The 20005-nt window shown below is 37.0% G+C and overlaps 1 protein-coding gene across 3 annotated transcripts; it reads right to left on the reverse strand.

Moving 5' to 3' along the window:
- Nucleotides 1-2263: 2263 nt before the first annotated feature.
- LOC139116174 (uncharacterized protein C2orf50-like) lies at nt 2264-19041 on the reverse strand. Of its 3 annotated transcripts, none has more exons than XM_070678726.1 (4): nt 18795-19041; nt 8810-8971; nt 5307-5346; nt 2264-4742 (listed from the first exon to the last, which is right to left on the reverse strand). In XM_070678726.1, the coding sequence occupies exons 1-4, from the start codon at nt 18818-18820 to the stop codon at nt 4551-4553; spliced, it is 420 nt and encodes a 139-aa protein (XP_070534827.1). In that variant the 5' UTR covers nt 18821-19041; the 3' UTR covers nt 2264-4550. The 3 variants fall into 3 exon arrangements, with proteins under 3 accessions (XP_070534827.1, XP_070534828.1, XP_070534826.1); XM_070678727.1 differs by lacking the exon at nt 18795-19041 and adding an exon at nt 12172-12392; XM_070678725.1 differs by lacking the exon at nt 18795-19041 and having other exon boundaries at nt 8810-9768.
- Between the last annotated feature and the right edge of the window lie 964 nt (nt 19042-20005).

The raw sequence follows: 20005 nt of genomic DNA on the forward strand, positions 1-20005 counted from the left end.
TTAACCCCAAAAGCAAAAATTCGCCTGAAATGTTATCATGAGAAAATTTTCACAGTATACCAAGCTTCTCCTTAATATCAAATAACATTGTGTGGCGCCAGTACTACGATTGTATTATTCTGATTTTTATCAAAAGTTGATTTCTCTGTCACCTTGCAAATATTGATAGACACATAATATTTTCAAAGTACACATTAGTACGTAAAGCCTTTATCAATGACAAATCACGTTAGTTACTGACAAATCACGTTAGTTAAGTTGATTTCTTTGGTCCTTACAAGATTTGCCGGTGAGGGCGTGCTTCCGATTTCTGACTCAGTTCATTCGCTTGCCTCGAGAAACTATCGCCTCGTTCTGACATTTGGTTTGTTGGTTCAGCTTTCGTGTAAACTTGTTAAGATGAAAATTACAAATTAAATTAAGAGAACACTGTGAACTTGGAAAATATGTTCTCTCAATACGCATACAAAATTCACCTTACTCTATCATCGAAATGAGCAAATTGTAAATGGACACTCTTAAAAACCCGTATTTTTTTCCACGGCAGCAAGACACATTTGTGTTTAAATTCAGTAAAGAGTGAAACAACACACCTAGCACATCTGTATTGATGTGAGCCGGACGCAAATTTATTTTCATCTTTCGTAATGGCAGTTTGATATTACTGTCGTTTTATTCAGTATTCTTTTCTTTCCTTGTTTGCATCTCAAGACAATTTATACTGACGTCATTACCTTGTGAAATCCAGAGTTAACATGTTATGTAAAATTACAAAATCAATCCTTGGGGTATTAATGCAATATAAATGCAATTATGGTGATCCATCTGCGCAGATTATGTATATATATATATATATATATATATATATATATATATATATATATATATATATATATATATATATACATACATATATATATATATATATTAATTATATTTATATATTAATATATACATATATACATATATATATATATATATATATATATATATATATATATACGGTGTTTGTTTTTCAAAATGTTAATTTAAAATTGAGAAGCTTGGTATTCTATAAGAAATTTCTCATAATAACAATTATAATATATATATATATATATATATATATATATATATATATATATATATATATATATATATATATATATATATATATATATATATATATATATATATATAATATATATATATATACAATAACACAAATTACTTCGAGTATAAAGTAATAATATCTGTTACTCAAGTTTTACGACTGCTAGATGCATGAAACTTGAGTTCTACATATTGCTGTTACAAACAACTTGCCGTTAGTGCGCCATCTAGTGTTGCCCTTCTTGCATATCCCACTGCAAAAAGGAAATACTCAGATACTGCAGTTTCTCCGATATTATGAGAAAAAGAGTTATGTTTCACTATCGAAATTTCTTATCGAAACTTTCGCGTAAACTTAGTATTGACTGTTTTGTCTTATTTCCATGATGTCGACCCTCGATTGGTGTAAGTCAGTGCTGACGTAGAAGTACGTTTTTCTTCAAATCGTTCGATTTACGGCGTCTGTCAACTGGAAAGTCTATTTAAGGCAATTACTAGAATAACAGATGTAGTCATTTCTTTTCGTCTGTGTGAGGAACATCACGTAAGTTTTATTTGAGAGATGGGTCTGCCGGGAACTATCATACTCACTGGTCTCATCGAGCTTGGAGGGCGGAAGGACTTACCTGGACGCCATCTTTGCCAATTTGGAGGACTTCAGTCATTGCTCGGTGAGTTGAATGGCGCCAAAGAGAAGTCAACTAAGCGCACCTTTCCCGCTCCTCCCCTCTTTACATTGAATGACCAAGGAACTGAGAGGTGACATAAAGAGTTGACAGTTGTTTTTCTGTCAAGCAAATCACGACCTACAGAAGAGTCAAGGTACATGCGACACTAACCATTCATAATTTTTGTATTAGTTGATATTGAAAAAAATATTCTATTTTTCTTCGGAAAAGAGTCACCAAAAAGGGCAACATTTAACTCTTTAAGATAATGGAAGACATAATTGTTTCATTTATTTTCAAAAAGAATCTAAAACTGTTCTGGAATGAGCCGTTAGCATTAATTCGTTTTCATTAAGGTTTAAGAAACTGAAAGTTGCATAAAACATACAATAATTTATATAGAAACGCCCTAAGCTTTCTTGGTCAGTTTGATACTGTGTTAATTAGAGATTTTTTTAATTAAACTTAGCGTAAAACTTTAAATAAACGTAACAAGTCGAATATTCTTTGCAAAGAATAAAAGCATAATTTTATTCTCCAATGTAAATTCAATATATTTACACAGCATTAACTTTCGCAGGATTTTTCTGTCCTTGTAAAATACTTTCTTACAGAAACAATTGCTTTGCGCTATTCAATGTCAGAATGTTATCAAGAATATTTTGATTACAAAACAAAGACACCTGTTCAGTCGATATTCAAGATATTCTCCTCAAACAGATAAAATGAAAACAAAGACAAGACAGGGGTAAACGACACTGTCCTAAAAAAGATCTCGTCTTGAGACAATCAGAAGCGTTCATATATGTAATGACTTTTGAAAACATTCTTACATTATTTTAGCATATTATGTGAACTTGATGTTTCGGTGAATTTAAACTCCCTAACACCTAAATCTGAGGATAGAGAATTAAAACCGTACATAATCTTACTTAGCTGTCATTAACATTTTTAAAACTGAACTTTCAAACTTAAAATTCATGTCAGCAAACTTGGATGACATTAATTATTGAGTCGCAATGAGGGCATACGGACACGACTCAGTGTTGGTAATGCCAACTTGAATACGTACAGCGCTGAAGAGGTTAAGTCACTTGACTAGGGGGTTGGCAACATGTCCCAGTTTCGAGATATTTCAGCTTTGCAAAACAACTTTTTCTCAAACCTCAGAATACATTTTATAGGACATTGGCACTATTGTAGCGAAAGTACACTAATTATAATTCCAAAGTGAAAATATTAAATTCAAATTTTCTGGTGACGTATCCATATTGGTGGCTCAAATGCTTTAGGTAAATGCCGATTCAAACTGTTACACTTACTAATTGCGTGAAGATAGGCGGAAAATTTGGCAAGGACGAGAAAGTTGTTCCACCACAGAATGCAACAGGTGCCCACACATTGTGAGTTATAATCGAGACATGATAGTCACAATATCACAGGTCGAAAATAAAGCATGTTGACGTTCTGATAGAGGTGCAAACAGTGACGATCATATGTATCATGTCTTCCAATGGCCAGTTTCATTTTAATTTGATGTAGGTTTTTGCATAACATTTCAACAGACGTCAATTTCGGGAATATGTAAGAGCCAAATTGCTAAACTACAAGAGAATGTTTTCAAATTTCATCTTGTGAAGGCATGCAAGCAGAGTGGAAAAAATCAATACAGTCAGCACGTTACCAATTCTCATATCGACTCAAGGTGATCTCTGTATGACCTTAGAGTGATATATCTGATTCAGATCAGATTTCAATGCGCTAAATGTCGGTGTCTTTGTGTGAGACATCATAGCGACGGAAATACATGATTATCATCTTTGATGTCTGTGACTGTTTTAGATTTGTTTCCGTTCCGGTCATCTATAGTGATTTATGTAACAAATTAGAAACACTGTTACTTCAAAAGAAAGCAGAATCACAACAAGACAGTTGTCAGATTGTCTTCGTGGCAAGGTTTAAGAAATATGATTGACTGATTGACATACAGTAGACACTTCAATTTAACTTTAAACTTTAACATCTCAAGCTAGATAGATAATTCGTCTAACTGGGTATTTGTTCCGTATTCAATACTAAATATATGCAGCTTAAAACTTGACTATGTTAGAACTAGTACTAGTTTGAGTTACATAACAACTTCCCTTAAAACATTAAATCGGCATTCAAGCTATAAGATGCTTTTGATGTGAACTCTTGTGCTACTTAGACGCTGGGTGCATTTGGCACGTGATCGGAGATAGCAAATCACAGTGGTGCAGTACGTTTGGCCGCCAGTCTGTACAACAGCAACATGACATGCGCACTTGAAGCAGGTTTGGTTCATTCTGCCTTCTGAAGTTAGCAGGACCTCTGTCCTTTTCTGTTCGATACTTTGACGGAGAGCCAAATATTGGTTGAGAGTTCTTTCTAAATGTTTATATCCGTTGTTGGAATAGAGTTTAAACACAGAGGGCGTCTCTTCACAGCACGTTTTTTGATACCACTCATTGTAAGGAGTGTTTCGATAGCATGCTTGGTTAACATCGATTAGCACAGATGAAAATATGTCCAAAGTTTCATCTACCGTCTAAGTTTCCTCGGCCGAGGAATTCATGTTTAATGCACATCACGTCCACATCTTCAATAAAGCTAAAGCATGCCAGAAACACTTTAACTTCACTTTTTTGTAGCAAAAGACGACATAATTGAGATGTTTTCAGATTGAGTTGTCCATTCCCATACTTGTTCGAATCAGGAAATCTTGAAATCTGTCACTAAATCATGAATTTGAACAAACCAGCGTTCAGTTCAGTCGTAACAAAGTAAATCTTTGGACGATTTATGCCTGTTGTGAGACATAAATCGGTGTTCCATCGAGAGCATTTTGTTAGCTGTCTCCGTCTTGAGACGACTTCCCCACATGTGATTGGATGTGTTTGGTACATCGTCCGAAAACACCGACACTTTCTCTGGGAGTTCTTCTTTCTCTTTCAATTCACCCTGAAAACAAAACATAATAATAATTATAGGAGAGGATGAACTTACTTTCTGTAGTCTATGCATAGACAGTGCAGTCAGTCCAATGTCTAGTTTATGTGGTTTCAAGGCTTACACAGGGTGAACTAATCGACATTCCAACATTTGAGAATCAACAGGTGTTGTTTTTGACTGATTTATATCAATGGTTTCGTGAATCTTCACATAAAATCAATTTGTTTGAAAGAACTGTTTCTGCTGATTATGTACAAACTTTAAGCTTCAATGTGGCTTGAGTGGAAAATACATCGGTTTAAAAACAAATAGTTCTAGAACACGCAACTGCACATTTGTGCTACACAAACATTCAAGTGATTGCTTTAGATGCTTGGGTGACATAAATGGAAAGTACATGGCACTATGACGATTCAGCTTTGGAAGACTTGGAGACTTAATCTTCTTGACAGAAAATACTCTCTACTCTTTCGAAAATAATCGACATCGAGCCTTTTTGAACAGGAATTAGCAGCTACAAACTCTAATTCTTAACCATGGCTTGTTTGTTTCTTAGCAACATTCAACGCTTACCTTTTGGTCGTAATCTTTTAAAAATCCCCAGTTTTCATCCCTGTAATAAAAGGTAAATGGTAAATAAGTTATTCGGCCTTCCGTCGTTATTTAACGGGCGTTTTAAGGTAGAAATAAATTAACATAAATTATTGTATTCGCGAAAAAGATAAAAAACTATGGTTTGACAACTGGTGAGCAGCGTTCCTGATGAACCGCAAGAAGGTGCGTCCTGTTGATTATTTTTGACAAGCCAACGCAGTCTCATAAGATCGTAAACCAATCCTAAACCACTTAGCTTCCCTAGATTTGCAAGTTGGCTTTAGGCCTATATTCTTATGGTCTGCTTGGCAACGCGTCGGGGCGTGCGTGTTTCAAGTTTTACAAGTTTGGTCACGATAGCAGAGCGATCTCTACCGTTGACCAGGCTGTAGTGTCTGGCCCAAAGCTTTAAAGTGGCAGCTTCAGTAGTGACATAATTATCTATCACCAAACCTTTGCAAATTAAAGGCGGAGAGAAGAAGAAAGCACATAATTTGTTATTGTGCAAATTGGACATTAAACGTGATAGAAGAGGTGGACGCTGCGTCCACGTACATGAAATTCTCATGGCATTAATTTTCGGTTTGTCCATCTTTTGTGTGTTTGCTTCTTATTGTTGTTTTTTAATTCATTTATGCTGGGTCCCCATAAGTGAATTTCTCGGCCGATGATTTTTCACTTTAGCTGACAACATGACCTCTACATTTGTCAAACGGCATTGAGTCGTCTATTTGTTTATTCTGAATTACAATACTTCAGAAAATGCAAAGGATACCGTTGAACAAACAATCGCCCGAAGTTAAAGTCCACAATATGTAACCATGGCAACGACTAAAACGCGAGCAGTAAGCCGTCCTTGTCTTTTATTCGTCCGCTGATCGTATTATATCGACAGTGACAGACGGTACAATGGTGTTGGTAGCTATGCTTTATCGGCTGTCACACATTCGTTGGTGGGATCATAGTCCCTCGAGAAAGTTTTCTCGACGAATATTATGGGATATACTGATTCCAGAGGGACGGACTGTATCAGTTAATGCGTACAGTTCGACGTCAAATCACTGGCTGTGGTGAAAGCCCCTATATGATAGCATAATAGAAGCTCCCAAACTATCTTTCCAACATCTGTTTGTAAAGTAAAGGAATTTAGGTGTTTGACACCAGTCAGTTGCAATGCCTGTGGTCATATGGTTTCACTGCATCCATGGTGAAGTACAAATGGTACACCTGTTCTCGTTTAATCTTAATTATCTAATACCGTTCGCATATGGTGTCAACCAGAAATATTGCAGTATTTATGACATGGTGTCAGCATTTCTTACAAACCATTTCGCTGACGAAATAAAGGTGATAGAACCTAGCATCCAAGGCAGCAAGGTGACGTTGAAACTATTTCTGTGAGTGGGTGTTTCTTAAAGTGTTTGAACACGCTTGACAAACACTATGCGACCATGGAGGTGAAATGATAGCCCCAGGTATGAACGGCAAAGGTCCGCAATATTTGGTACCTCCATGATTTGACTGAGCAATATGACGATGTCGAATTATTCTATCTCCGGACAGGTTAAATGCAATCTCAAATTCGTATACATACAAATAGAATGCCAATAGTTCTGTCCATAACCCGCCTGATTCATGGCTTCTGTGTCAGACCGACTTCGTTCATTTGCCACAGAGCTGACCTATCACTATTTCAAACATCGGTCAACGGCGATACTTCATGCCTCCTGATCCGTGACCGCAGGAATTTAATGACGCGTTTCTACTGCCAACGTGAACTAACACTTGAAAACACTTTGAACTACAACGCGTGCCGAAAATCCTAAAAACGTGTCTAACAGAAATATAGCGTGTTCACTGTCAAGTATGTTATTCTGACGGCCAAGCTGCAGATTGTCGTCTTAGCAACGGCGCTATGGACTTTGTTCTTTAATTAGAACATACATGGGGTACCATGCTACGCATTCCAAACTTTGTACGACGCAGCATGTTGAAACACGCAACTGAAAATTTAATGGCTGAATTGGGAGGTGTAGCGTAAATCTTGGGCTTTTCAGCTTCGAGAATGGACATGTTCAAAGATGCAACCAGTCTCCCGCGGCGGCCCGCTTGTTGGAGTTTAAGTTATTTTAATATTATAGACTTTGATGGCTTTTTATAAAAATATTAAAGCTGGCGTCGTAATAGCTAAATATGACAAGCCACTTCATAAAAATTGCTCTGCTGTTTGGATCTGCATTGTAATAAATATTTATTTATTTCTTACTTATAAAACGATTGCAATTTAATGACACCCGGGAGGCAAGTATTATATTCTGCCATTTTGTTTTTTATTGAATGGAATTTAAAAGCGTCAGCACTGCTAGTAATCACCAATATATATCTTGCCTGTCGTTGATTATTTCATCATGTTTTGTCGCCTAAACCTGGATCGATACGGACTGCTCCGGGTCTCAACTTGTTGACCTTATATTTCGACACAATATATAAGCGCATGACATATATGCAGCATTCCGTTGGATGTATCATCAACATTTAATATCAAACCAATGCGTCATCGATTCTGTGAAAGTTTAAAATGAAACTGCGATGGATTTGTTATATCTGTTTGCCCACAGTCACTTGTGGTCGGTCTATTCCGCTCGGCGTCTATGCCCCCATAGACGTGTGTACATATGCCTGAGAAGTAGACATAGACGAAATAGACCGACCACAGGTGACTGTGGTTTGTCTCTCATTTTATCAAATCAGGCCATCAGACCCGGAAATTGACTGATTGGTACTTTTGAGATCCGCCTTGCAAAGCCGTCACCCTGTTTTGAACAGATAGTTGCTCACTTTTCGGTAAACATTTCATCGTCCATTTATCACCCGAAAGATATAGAGGCCGGCGCATTAAATTTATTGGATAACTATAATTAAAAGTCACCTATAATTCAATTTAATTGAAATGCATCTCTTAACTTTCAAACGGGGAACTAATTAAACAGAGATTAAAATGTCGGTATGTATTAAAAGGACATTTAATTACAGTCAATAACAAACCACAAGGCCATCAGTACATCGTAGAAATAAAACGTTGATGGTTCTATCTATATGTTACATTCAAATTACTCATCGCTGGATGTTTGCAGGTGTCCTTTCAGCCGTTGTTGACTCTAACTGCTTTCACATTGAATACAGAGGCAGCATTCTAACGGGGTCTTATCAGTATCGGTGGGTTGGTGAAGGAAATCGCAACATGAAAATTGCATTGGTCCACTTTACACATGAATTGAATACGTTGACACTTGACAGTGGAAATTCACAGTCAAATCCCACTTGAATTGCTTACGTAAGTACATATCTTAGTACAGACGCCGACATCTTAGTAAAACTTATTGTGTCTGAAATAAGCTGCTTAGTGCTTAGGCTACGAGAGAGAGAGAGAGAGAGAGAGAGAGAGAGAGAGAGAGAGAGAGAGACTTCATTGATGTACATACCATTTTCTCAAACAGGCTTTCTCGTTTCCGACCATCTGCTTCCATATTTTATCCTGCGTCACAGAATCACACTTGGCAAAATCTTGCTGGGAGTAGTTTTTCGTCGGTTGTGGGATAACCGTCTCTTTCTTCTCAGCCGGTATACACGTCGTGTGGTAGGCACTTTTCGGTCGGGTTACGGAAGCAATGGGGAAACGATAACCAGCAGAAGTTGTACGGTTAGTCATTGAAACACTATTCTCCATGGCCATCTTTTGAAGTGTGGTTGTGTTGTGTGCTTGTGAGTAGCTTTTGTCAGCTTGTGTTTTGAACACAGGTAGCTTTGAGTCTCTCTGCAAAGTAAACTGCTTACGTTAAGTCTGGCCCGCTGGCTGACTCTCAAATATCACACTTAGCTGTTTAACTGTAATGGTTCCTGCAAGTCAAAAAAATGTTTTAGATCCTAATGAAAGAGTAGGCGCCGGGACTTCCTTCAGACCGCCGTCTGTATCCGTTCTCCGATGAAATATTATGAGCTGAGCAGTTATTATTTAAGCTTATCAGGTCCGTGTTTAAAATGCCTCGTTCCAACTTCCGAGAAATGTTCAACGCTGTAGTGTAATCTCATAAGCAGAGTCCGACGCACAGTTTAGCTGTCTGTTCAACCATAACACGTAAACGCCAGCTGGTTCCGAATCGTGTGGCTCCTGTAATACGACGGAATCGATCGTTGTCGGTTGAAATACCAGCTACCTCGGCTTAATCATACGGGAAACACGGTCAATATTTTCACCGGTTCCTTGTCTCCAAGCACGTAATGGCTGTTTGACACCGCTTCTCGGTTTACTTCCCAACAGCGACACCTGACTCCAAATACATTAGCTTTGATCTTTCATGGAGTTATTATCTGCTTAGCAGTCTACGCAAGTGATCAAAGAATGCCTGCATGGAACGAGCACTACATATGTAAATTAAGTTGTCGTTCGTTTTGTCGCCAAGGAAACAAAACATAAGCCTACGCATGCGCGTATGTGGATTGCTTCCTGTGCGCAGCGAACCACTGTATGGACTTTTCATACGTGATGACGTCAAAGTACTGGCGCGAATGGAAATTTGCCTCGGGGTATCGCTGCCAATCGTGATGTGTGAGTTTTTGAGAAGACAGTATTCCATATTAATTTTTTACAGAATTGACAAGTCGAAGACAAAGCTGCCGGATACATGAATAAGGCAAACATTTTCAACCAAAGCAATTTATAGGCCTACATTCTCATGGAGATGTATCCGGGAGATGTGTCGTACAGTGGTATCAATATTTCGATAGTATAATCTACACAGGCTTACCGATAATGTTATCGTTGAGAAAGACACCGCGTTTTCTCTGTCGTAACAACCCCTCTAAAAGAGGTTAGCTCATTTTGAAAGGTCATATGTGTTCATCTTTCGAGCTGGTCGCGTTTTTATTTTATATACGAAATAATAAAATTGTAGCTTTTCATAACCACGGGAACTTATTCACAAAATACCGAATCACGCAAATATGTAAGATGTTATTTCGAAATTTCTCGTTGCACACATTAGGCTCTTAACACATCGCCTTAGACTTGTGATATAGTAAGCAATTCTCCGGAAAATATCGCACTGCGGAGGTTGATGAATCGTTGATGTAAAAACATGATATTCGAGGTCACAGAGAACCCAACTTTATATAAGAAGTCTCATGTGCAATCAGGTTAAAATATTGAATAGTCTGCCCTGATAGATTAAATTGAGGTTTTCGCTGCAATCATTCGTAAGAAATTGCAAACGCCATTTTTTTGATAACTGGGATGGCACCTTGCTTTTTGAAGATTTTTGTGTGTTTTTCGTCTTTTCATTTCTGTGTTTTTACATTTTTGTAATTTAGCTGTTGTTACTGGTATTTTAATTTAATTTAATAATTTTAATTTAATTATTTCCCTGTATTTTAATGTATATAGTGTGTTTATGTTTTGCTGGACTCTGTGCGAGAAGAGACATGATGGACTCAACCGTCTATTGAGTTTTAAAGAAATGCTAATTAATGATAATTATTGTAAATAACTATAAATAATAACAAAATAATAATAATAAACTAAAACAAAAATAAGAATAATGATAATTAAAAATTGTGAAGTCCAAGCCATGTTAGGTGATAAACATTTGATTACCGTGTGTTCTGAAACAAGAGATTAAAATGGTAGATTGAGAATTCACTCCATTAGACAGCTTGAAGTCGTTCTCTGAGGCAAGACATCTCTAAGATACGAAATAAAATAAGTTACATACCGATACCTGAAACAGAAAGTTAGAATTTTAAATTATATCATAAACGACAGTTCTCCGCCAATTCAATACCGCCGGCGTTTACCTGGGCAGTGGAATTAAATAGAATGTCAATAAAACAACTATTGAGTATGATGTGTGCCTCTGTGTGGTCCAGCTTTGCTTGCTTTGCCGTCTTTCCTTTTGTTTGTTTGTCTTTTAAATCGTTTGTTTGTATCATTTTTTGGCAATAATTACACCACGTCATATATGACTCAGTTAAAAATTAAAGTGAACAAAATAAAAACTGCTCCTTTCAGTGGTACGTAATTTTGGCGGGAATTTTGGCCATCCTAACTCTGTACCTAGATACTAGAGAGTATGTAAATTGGCGCCAACAGACTTGTTTGAAGCGACAACTTGAACTGCGATGAGTTAAAGCATCATATGACGATTCATTTGCTTGCCAAGCTTTCTATTTTGGTAGAAACCTTTGAAGGGAGACAGTGTGTACAGTACTAATGTGCCGACCTAGCCTAGCCATGCAGATCGGACGATGATGACGCGTAGGGACAATTCACATTACAATGTACAAACAAATGAATTGCTCATTCTTTTGATATAAATGGCAGTATTTCAGCTGTAATTTCTCTCTCATCTTTTTAAATTCACAGTAGATTCGATTGTGGCATGATCAAAAGGCATTATGAATTGTGGTGTTTATTAATAGAGGACAATTACACGACTAACTTACTTACTTTAGAAGAAAACAAATATTAATAAATGTCACTGTAACGCAATCTAACAGAAACACATAATGTCCTCCACAGCGTCAGCAAGCCTTCAAATTCAAAGCCAGAGAAGCAATTCTGATAACTTTGTCAAAACAAAAACAGCAATATATAGAAGGAGCGGAACCAGATGGGAGAAGATGGTTTTTTATTTAAAGTGCATTAATTCTCGCTGCTCTGATGATGTCAGACAAATAATGGTACCGGTAAGAAAATCGATAAAATATTGGAATTATTAAAGTAAAGTTATACAACGAACAGCGAAAGCAATTTGCAAAATAAAACATTACCAAAAAGAATTTACCTTACCTTTTACTCATGGCTATTTGAGGTTTCGTTTATGTCCTAATGCCGTCGAGTGTGCGTTTATATGACTAGACTGAATGCCTCTGCGTGGTGGGCCGATTAAAAATTATGCGAAATTGTATGCAAGTTTGGCATGAATTATTAATGAAAAAACACGATGCTGAATTAAACTACATGATGCGTATACAACGCAGTAACTCAATAAAGGTTAACGCTCATATTTCATTTGACGATAATCACTAACACCCTACACTCTAACACAATAGTTGATTAAATTGCCAAAACCCCAGCCAGTCTCTTCGGTACATTTTGCTAACCGTGCACTCTCTCCCATTAAAAGCAACTCGTTAAATGGAAATTTAAAGAACTTTCTTTTTTCCTTTCTTCACTTTTCAGGAAATTCCGTCACATAGTTTAATCATGTAATTAAAAGAGATGACGTAAGAAGCGTATATTGGACTAGGTGAGTCCTGTGGTAGAAAAATCAATTATTCGCCGAAACATTCGCTTTGTATCAACACGGGTTGCACAGTGTCAGAATGGGATGGCGTATTTAGAAACACGCACTGAAACGTTAGAGGGCGTTCTTCCCATGCTTGGCCAGTGTACAAAACGGACATTGTGCCGCACAACGTTTCGTGTCCACTATGCAAAATGAAAAAAAAAGGGGGGGGGGGGTGCTAAAATTGATCTTAATCATTTAACTAGCATGTTGAGTGCCATAAAAGATTACTAAAATGCATGTGAATTGAATGGTTGAAAGATTTGGGGTGCTATCAAAACTGTACTGAAAGAGAAGGTGATTGAGTAAAGTGAGACCTAAAAAACTACCTAGGGCAGTTGTCTTAGTTTAACTAACATCTTGATTTTATATCTGAATTTTACATCTGACGATTACTGTATTCATGAAAATTGGAGTAAATAGAATGAAATATCTCGTGTAACCATGTTTTCTCCTTCCAATAAATATCGGTATACTTCTTGCGTTTCACATGTGACGCCTAGATATTTAGAACAACGTTAAATTACGACGACAACAAATGACGTACTTGTCGGCGACGAATGCAATTATAAATTCATCATCGTTACAGTCTTAACAACTGGAAGAAGCGAAAACCTTGGTCATAACTCACTCAGTTCTACAATTCTGAGTATAGATGTACCATGTAAGGATTATGTCGCTAGCTTGTTTGCCCGACTTTCAAGTGAATGTTATTGACTAAATCGAGTACATGAACCGATCCCGAGCGACAATAACGAAAGCAAAAGGCAAATAAATCCCATTTTCAGTTTTCTGAAATTCTCTGAAAGGTTCACCTTTTGTTATTCAAATTACGAAAAACTTTTAGCAACAATCACGTGATTCTTAGCCGGACTCTGTAAATACAAACAACACAGCCATGGACTATAATCAAAATGAATTCTGATATTGAGGATTAGTGACATCACGTGCAGTGCGAGATTTACTAATTCTGTGTGAATCAACAATATTAATGAACTAAGAAAAATCTATTTTATGCTACTTATGGCTTCTTGTGTCCTTTTAAACTAGTCAATTAAACCATGGTAAGGCAAAGACTTCGGATCGTTTATTTGTTTGTTTTCAATGGACTTTGTTTTGCTTTTTCGATTTGTTTTTTATTTAAGAGTGTTCATTTGCTTTAGATGCATCTTCACAAGCAAAATATGGTTTCATGTGCGATCTTAAATGTTTTCACCCAGTTTATTGTACAGATTCAAGGGAGATATAAATAATTTCTTAAGACTTACTGCTATGAATGTTCAACACCAAAGAATGCTGGCACACTGAGGTTACACACGAGTATAAAATAGTGGAATATTTGTGTATGAAATTAACTTCAACGGAATAAGCTTTGTACAGGCAGAACTCCATACAGTGTGGTATTGTGTTACCGTTGTTTGTTAGTGAAGGACATGATCAATGAAAAGGCACAGATCCTTTCATTCTATCCGTTGACGTAATTTGCGTGATTTTTGTTCTGTTTTGAAAATGCAGTTTCTTCTACTCCCAAAATCATGACGAAATTCCTAGTGTAATGTCCAATTTCATTCCAATTTTATTGTTGAAAACTAAATTTTGATCTGGGTCAGAATTTATTTGTAAATAATAACATATCGTGTTGCACAAAATCATTCGTATTGGCGAGACAATGTCATTTGTTTTAATTTAATATAGTGACACAAAAATACAATATACACTGCTACTATGTACAAACATATATTGAGTAACGTTCAATTTATAACAGCAATCATTGTGTAAGGGTGAAAATTAAAACGTTCTCTCTCAGCGATTCTGCGCAAATATCCTGTATTTTGTTGGATAAATCATAATTTAATCTTTCTCAGTAATTCCATTAATTGCAAAAATGAGAGTGATGCTTTTTGCTAATTTATTGCTATGAAATATTACTTTGATGGATGCAGTCGCTGATCCTTGACTGCAAACACCCAATAATCACATCCATCATGATTATTCACGTTTCATTGTCCGCCAAATGCTAACACGCAAATTTCATGAAAATCGAATAATATTATGCCTTAATGAATATTGTGGTGTGCGTAAAATGGATATTTTGAAAGGCGATCATCAAGGGCGATGTTAGCCTCTGTAATTGTTTTGAGACAGCAAACATCTGGATTCTCGATTTATTCCAAATGATTTTCAAATAATGCTGACGGATCCTTTCGGGAAGCTTTGTTCAGGACAAGAAAACTTATGGTGAAATCGTGTAGATCTCTGTGCATACCAACTCCCAAGGGTAGTCCAGCAGTGACTTCAACAGCCCGTTTGCCGGCACTTTGCCATATTATATTTTTATTGACTCTTGGTTACCCCTCTTCAATTTACTGTGTGATCAAACAATCTACTTTGCAAGACTGTGTATTTACATGCTTATGTCTATTTCATTTCTGTGACGTAAATACTCACTTCCTGGCGACTAGAGTGACAGTAGCTTCTTACTGAAGAATGAAAATATTGATTAAATATAATGGCGTTCTCTAACATGGCGTCTGTCAGTAGATGTACAATCCAAACACCAGGAGCTGATCAGAATAGGTAGACATCGTCTTTACTTTTACATTAAAAAATTGATCTACTTTAATACTTCAATAACTGCATATATAAAATGGCTACAAACTGGCTACAAAATGGAAGTGAATACGTAAGGAGATATTCAACGACAGAAAAGCAGCGAAATTCGCGAAAAAATGTAGTTCGGGGCTATATTTCTCCTTAAAAAAATCACACAATGCATCATTACTGTGGAGCGTGATAGGCTGAAATTGGTTTTATATTCATTACATAGCACAGGCAGGACTTTCTATAAATGACAGTATGTCAGGCGAACACGACATGCGTTCACAGCATGGAAACCATATTGTGACTCAGACTCGGCGATCGTTCATAATCTGTAGTCAACGTGATGAACAGCAATTTATTGAAAAGACATGTCTGTGTTTTATATCTTTGACAGATTAAATTTATTTCTTATACGTTCTTTTAATGCATCTGAGGATGCTGACTTTAATGATCTCATATTGGCCATTTTAGTCTCCTTCCGTTCCATAAACTTCGACAAAATTGAACATTATTAGGCACTAAATCACCTAGCAACGAATGCATACGAACCCTGTATGGTGCATTTTACTGGGCTATAATCAACCCGACAAGGATTCAAGTAATAATGACTTGTGTCTTTTTCTAGCAGCATTGCCATGGAAACGGATGATTGATGTTATCAGTTCCTTCATATATTCCTCGACGTTGACATGTTTACGCTTTTAAACCAGACACTCAGTACGCTGCTTGAATTTTAATGGTTTTTCTCGTGAAACACGTACTGCGGTTCAGACTGTACGATGACGTCGATTATTAAATAAGTGATGGCTTAGAAATGCTCGGTAAAATGTGCCTTTAATAGTCGTATTGGAACTAATTCGAACAAAAATGTCCGTATTCGTAATAGGAAACCCCGAGCTACTATCGTAATGACGTTTTTAGAGAGAACAACTCGAGTGTGTGGTGGTCAGTACGGATGCATATTAGTGAACAGAACAATGCGTTTGTTTACAATTCCATTCTTTGTCTCTGAGACTAATTCTACGCTTGTTTGTCTGTGTACTGAGTATTATTTTGAAGTTTGCCTTGTGCGTGTCTGAGATAAGTAACACCTGCATTTTGTAAAGTCAGAATCGTTTTATCGCACGTAAATCTCGCCTTAGTCATGGTTCGACTTGACTACCGATTCTGTCATAGCTAGAATTTTATGTTTGTTTGCAATGCAGTGTTGCTATGCTATGCCTACCATTTTGATCTGATGCCTGGCACGCTTTTCATATCGTCATTTAGTTACATTTGTGCATATCTTTCATTCTACAGTAAAAGACAGTGACTGCGTCGGTATTCTGGGTATCATAAATTGAATTTAAAACTTCCAAAAGTCCGGACCCCCTTCGCTCGCCAGTGGCTGAATTGACAAGCTGAAAATTTTGGGGAATAATCGAGAAATTGAAGTTTCTATTAAAAGTAACACGAAGTTGCACAATTGAGACTGTTAAAGGACCAGTACGTAGATGTAAGTTTTGATGGGCCCTTTAAGAGTCTCAATTGTGCAACTTCTTGTTACTTTGGATGTTGTTCTGCTGGACAAATACCGTCATACATCGCCATGCCTGGCACAACTAGGTTGTCTTATCCTGATCAGCTCTAAATATTTTATTTGTCAGCTGTATAAATCAACATCCGAGTACATATCTTCTGGTATCGACAGCCCTGACGATTTATTTGATAAGGTGTTGTGTTTATCCCCCACATACCTGAAGTATGCGTGTCTCATTTTCTAGGACAGATGTAATTAAAGTTACCGTCTGTATGCATAATCAGATCATTGTTTTTTCGTCATTTCTGGAGCAACACAAAGTCTTCACGACAATGTGAATTCTTCACAAGTCTACGTTACAAAGTTTGCCGCAGTCTTCCAGGAAACATAAGAATGTTCTGTTTTCATACGCGCTAATCTTTTTAATAGCTACCTATATCCTTCACTATTACAATCCTCTACTATCAAATCTATAATTGAGTTGTAAAGTGCAATCTCTTTTCAGTAACGAATTGGTTTTACTGTGTTTTAATTTGACCATCGTCTATACTGCATCTATTGTCTGTAGTTTGTCATTGTAAGCCTTTTCAAGAGCTCATCAACTAACCAATGAAGAGTTATTAAAATTGATAGGAATCAATGGCTTGACCAAGGGTCACCAAAGTTATGCAGGATGGTCAAAGTGACAAACCATATTGTTAGAATATTTCTCATTATTTCAAAAGATATCTCGATCAAAGCGGCATTTAAATTTGCATCAGTCCTATCAATATATACTTTCTCAAAATTCGAATGGTGTCTTTTAAAATCGATCGTATTCAATTCCTTCCGCCGTTTTCCGTGTTTATCGACGCCACAATTCAATGTATTCTAACTCGTGCAAATGCCAGGGGTCATGCCACGATACTCCCCATATAACTGTAAATAACTCATTCGCTCGTGCTGTGTATGAAATGAAGCAATCACTGATGTACCTAACTCATGATGCAATTTCTTCTCCACGGACATTTCAACAACATCGGCACGTACTGCCATGGTGACAGATTAAACTCAAAGGCAAATAGCAGAAACTGTCAGATACTGCTGCGACGCATTTATGTTACCAAGACTACGCTACTGCCCTTTCGTCCAGGTCGCCCGCGGTAATAGCGCTATCTCTACAGTGACCAGCAGACCTACAGAGAACGAATAACAAAATCAATATTCTGGGGATAAAGTATGGTGAATTATTCATCTGTAACCGAAAGAATCGCCAGTCTATTGATCAGTGCATTGATTCTATTAAAATAAACAAGCGTTCTTAATAATATATGACGAAGCTGTAGGCTTCTTGTTGACATTCTTGTAATCAATGTGTTTAATAAAGTGAACCATACTGTGAAGCCTTGTGTTTTGCACGGTGTACTTATCCTGTGAGACTACACTTTCTAGATAACAAACATTCACAGAGGGTAATGAGCTGTGGACACTGCTTTTTTTTTATCGTGTCTACCTGGCGGCAGTTCAAAGTGTCAGTCGCATTTAATTGTACACTGCGGACATACACATCCATTGTCTGGCCACTGCTCTGCCAAACACAATCCGCCGGTCAGTATGGTGAAAAACACGTTGAAGTATCGTCTGTCAACATTTTTGGCGACGGTATAGCTGTGAAAGGCGTTGTTATGGTTACATGGAAACGATACTGTCTGATATGTTGATAGTGAGAGGTAACAGAAAGGGCTAACCGCCAGTCTGTCTTGCAGTCCTGCCGATATCTGTATAAAACCACTGTCACCTCAGACAGTGATTTCACCACCTAGTGAAACTACGAATCACAGTCAAGCACACGAAATGGAAATAAGCACAAACCATGACAAATTGTCACCCAATAAAAGGACTGAAAATTGCACATTGTTCCGTTCTTTAGTAATGATATCAATAACACCAAGGTGAACGTTCGCTGGTTTCAATTACGCGAAAATTGATGTCAATATTTGCAACTAACGGCTCTTGAACACTTACCTTTTTTCGTAGTATGAGAACGACATGGTCTTCGCAGTTGTAAGTTCACGCGAACACTTCAACAAATTCCTGTCTCTACATAAAATGACATGCAAGTACTAGTTACAGTCCTTGGTGGACTAACAAGGTTGTTAGTAAAGTGTACTCGAAGGTGAACGGTATACCAACTTGAGCAACTGAATATCCGCACTTATCAACGTGAAAGGCACTCCGCTCCATGCAGTGTTGGTCGTGTAAATGGAGAGACAAAAGACACTGTGGGGGTTGTTACTAAGATCAGTGTGTTGGGCTGTTACATAAATCATCATCACCCCTATTGCTATGTGTTTCCATGTGTATGAACACCTCATAACCAATTATGATTTATTTATCATTAAACACTGATTAACAAAAGATAACCTCACATACGCGCACATTCCTGTGTCTTTAATGCGTACGTAAAAAGAGTAATTTTGAGGTTATCAACCTGCAAGGGGCATATCGATAATGCTGTATCTCTAATCATTCAATGGGGACTATCATCATGTGTGCATTATTTTTACGCAAACGAGATTGGAACTTTGTTAAGAGTGCTACCTGTTAAAGAGTATCTTGGATACAGTAAGCCTACTAAATTTAGATGTCGATAGAACTACATTATTAATTGCGACAAGGGTGGCACTAGGATTTTCATTTAGCTCCGCTGCTGACTGTTCGTCCGGTACTTATTTTTTTGCGTTGTCTGTGTGTCGAGTAGTCTGAACATTTTGACATCATGTCACACAGATAAGTGAGTTATGAGCAATCCATGCAAAAAATAACAGACTTACAAACGATTAATACAAATCTGTTTTTCTCTAACCATGAACCCTTTTCAATGCCCTGTGTCTATACCCTAACATTTTCGCTTTTCAAATTGCTAAAAACATTATCATTCTTTACAACTTTATTTTCCGGCGTAAAGGGAAGAAAATGGTTTCACATTGACGAAAGGATTATTCTGTGTTATACATACTTCATTTCAACCAACATATGCTAATTTGAACATGACCAAATTTGTTTCAAATAAAATCATAGACCCTTGAAATCGATAAATATCAAAGAAAAACTAGTTTAGTGATAATAGAAATGTAAATTTTCTTGTTTGGTCTGTTTCTAACGTCACTAAGCGTCCCTGAAAGCAAACTATTTCATCATTTATTTGCTTACAGTTTATTTATAAGAAATATGCA

This window comes from Ptychodera flava, chromosome 17 (genome assembly GCF_041260155.1).
Source record: "Ptychodera flava strain L36383 chromosome 17, AS_Pfla_20210202, whole genome shotgun sequence".
Lineage (NCBI taxonomy): Eukaryota > Metazoa > Hemichordata > Enteropneusta > Ptychoderidae > Ptychodera > Ptychodera flava.

What these genes read in the sequence shown, in the direction of transcription:
- LOC139116174 (XM_070678725.1), bottom strand. Translation starts at nt 9,060, where the DNA reads ATGGCCATGGAGAATAGTGTTTCAATGACTAACCGTACAACTTCTGCT. An exon ending in AAAGCCTGTTTGAGAAAATG is followed by an intron (nt 5,347 to 8,809) that starts GTATGTACATCA and finishes CTTTTATTACAG; the next exon opens with GGATGAAAACTGGGGATTTT. An exon ending in TAAAAGATTACGACCAAAAG is followed by an intron (nt 4,743 to 5,306) that starts GTAAGCGTTGAA and finishes TTTTGTTTTCAG; the next exon opens with GGTGAATTGAAAGAGAAAGA.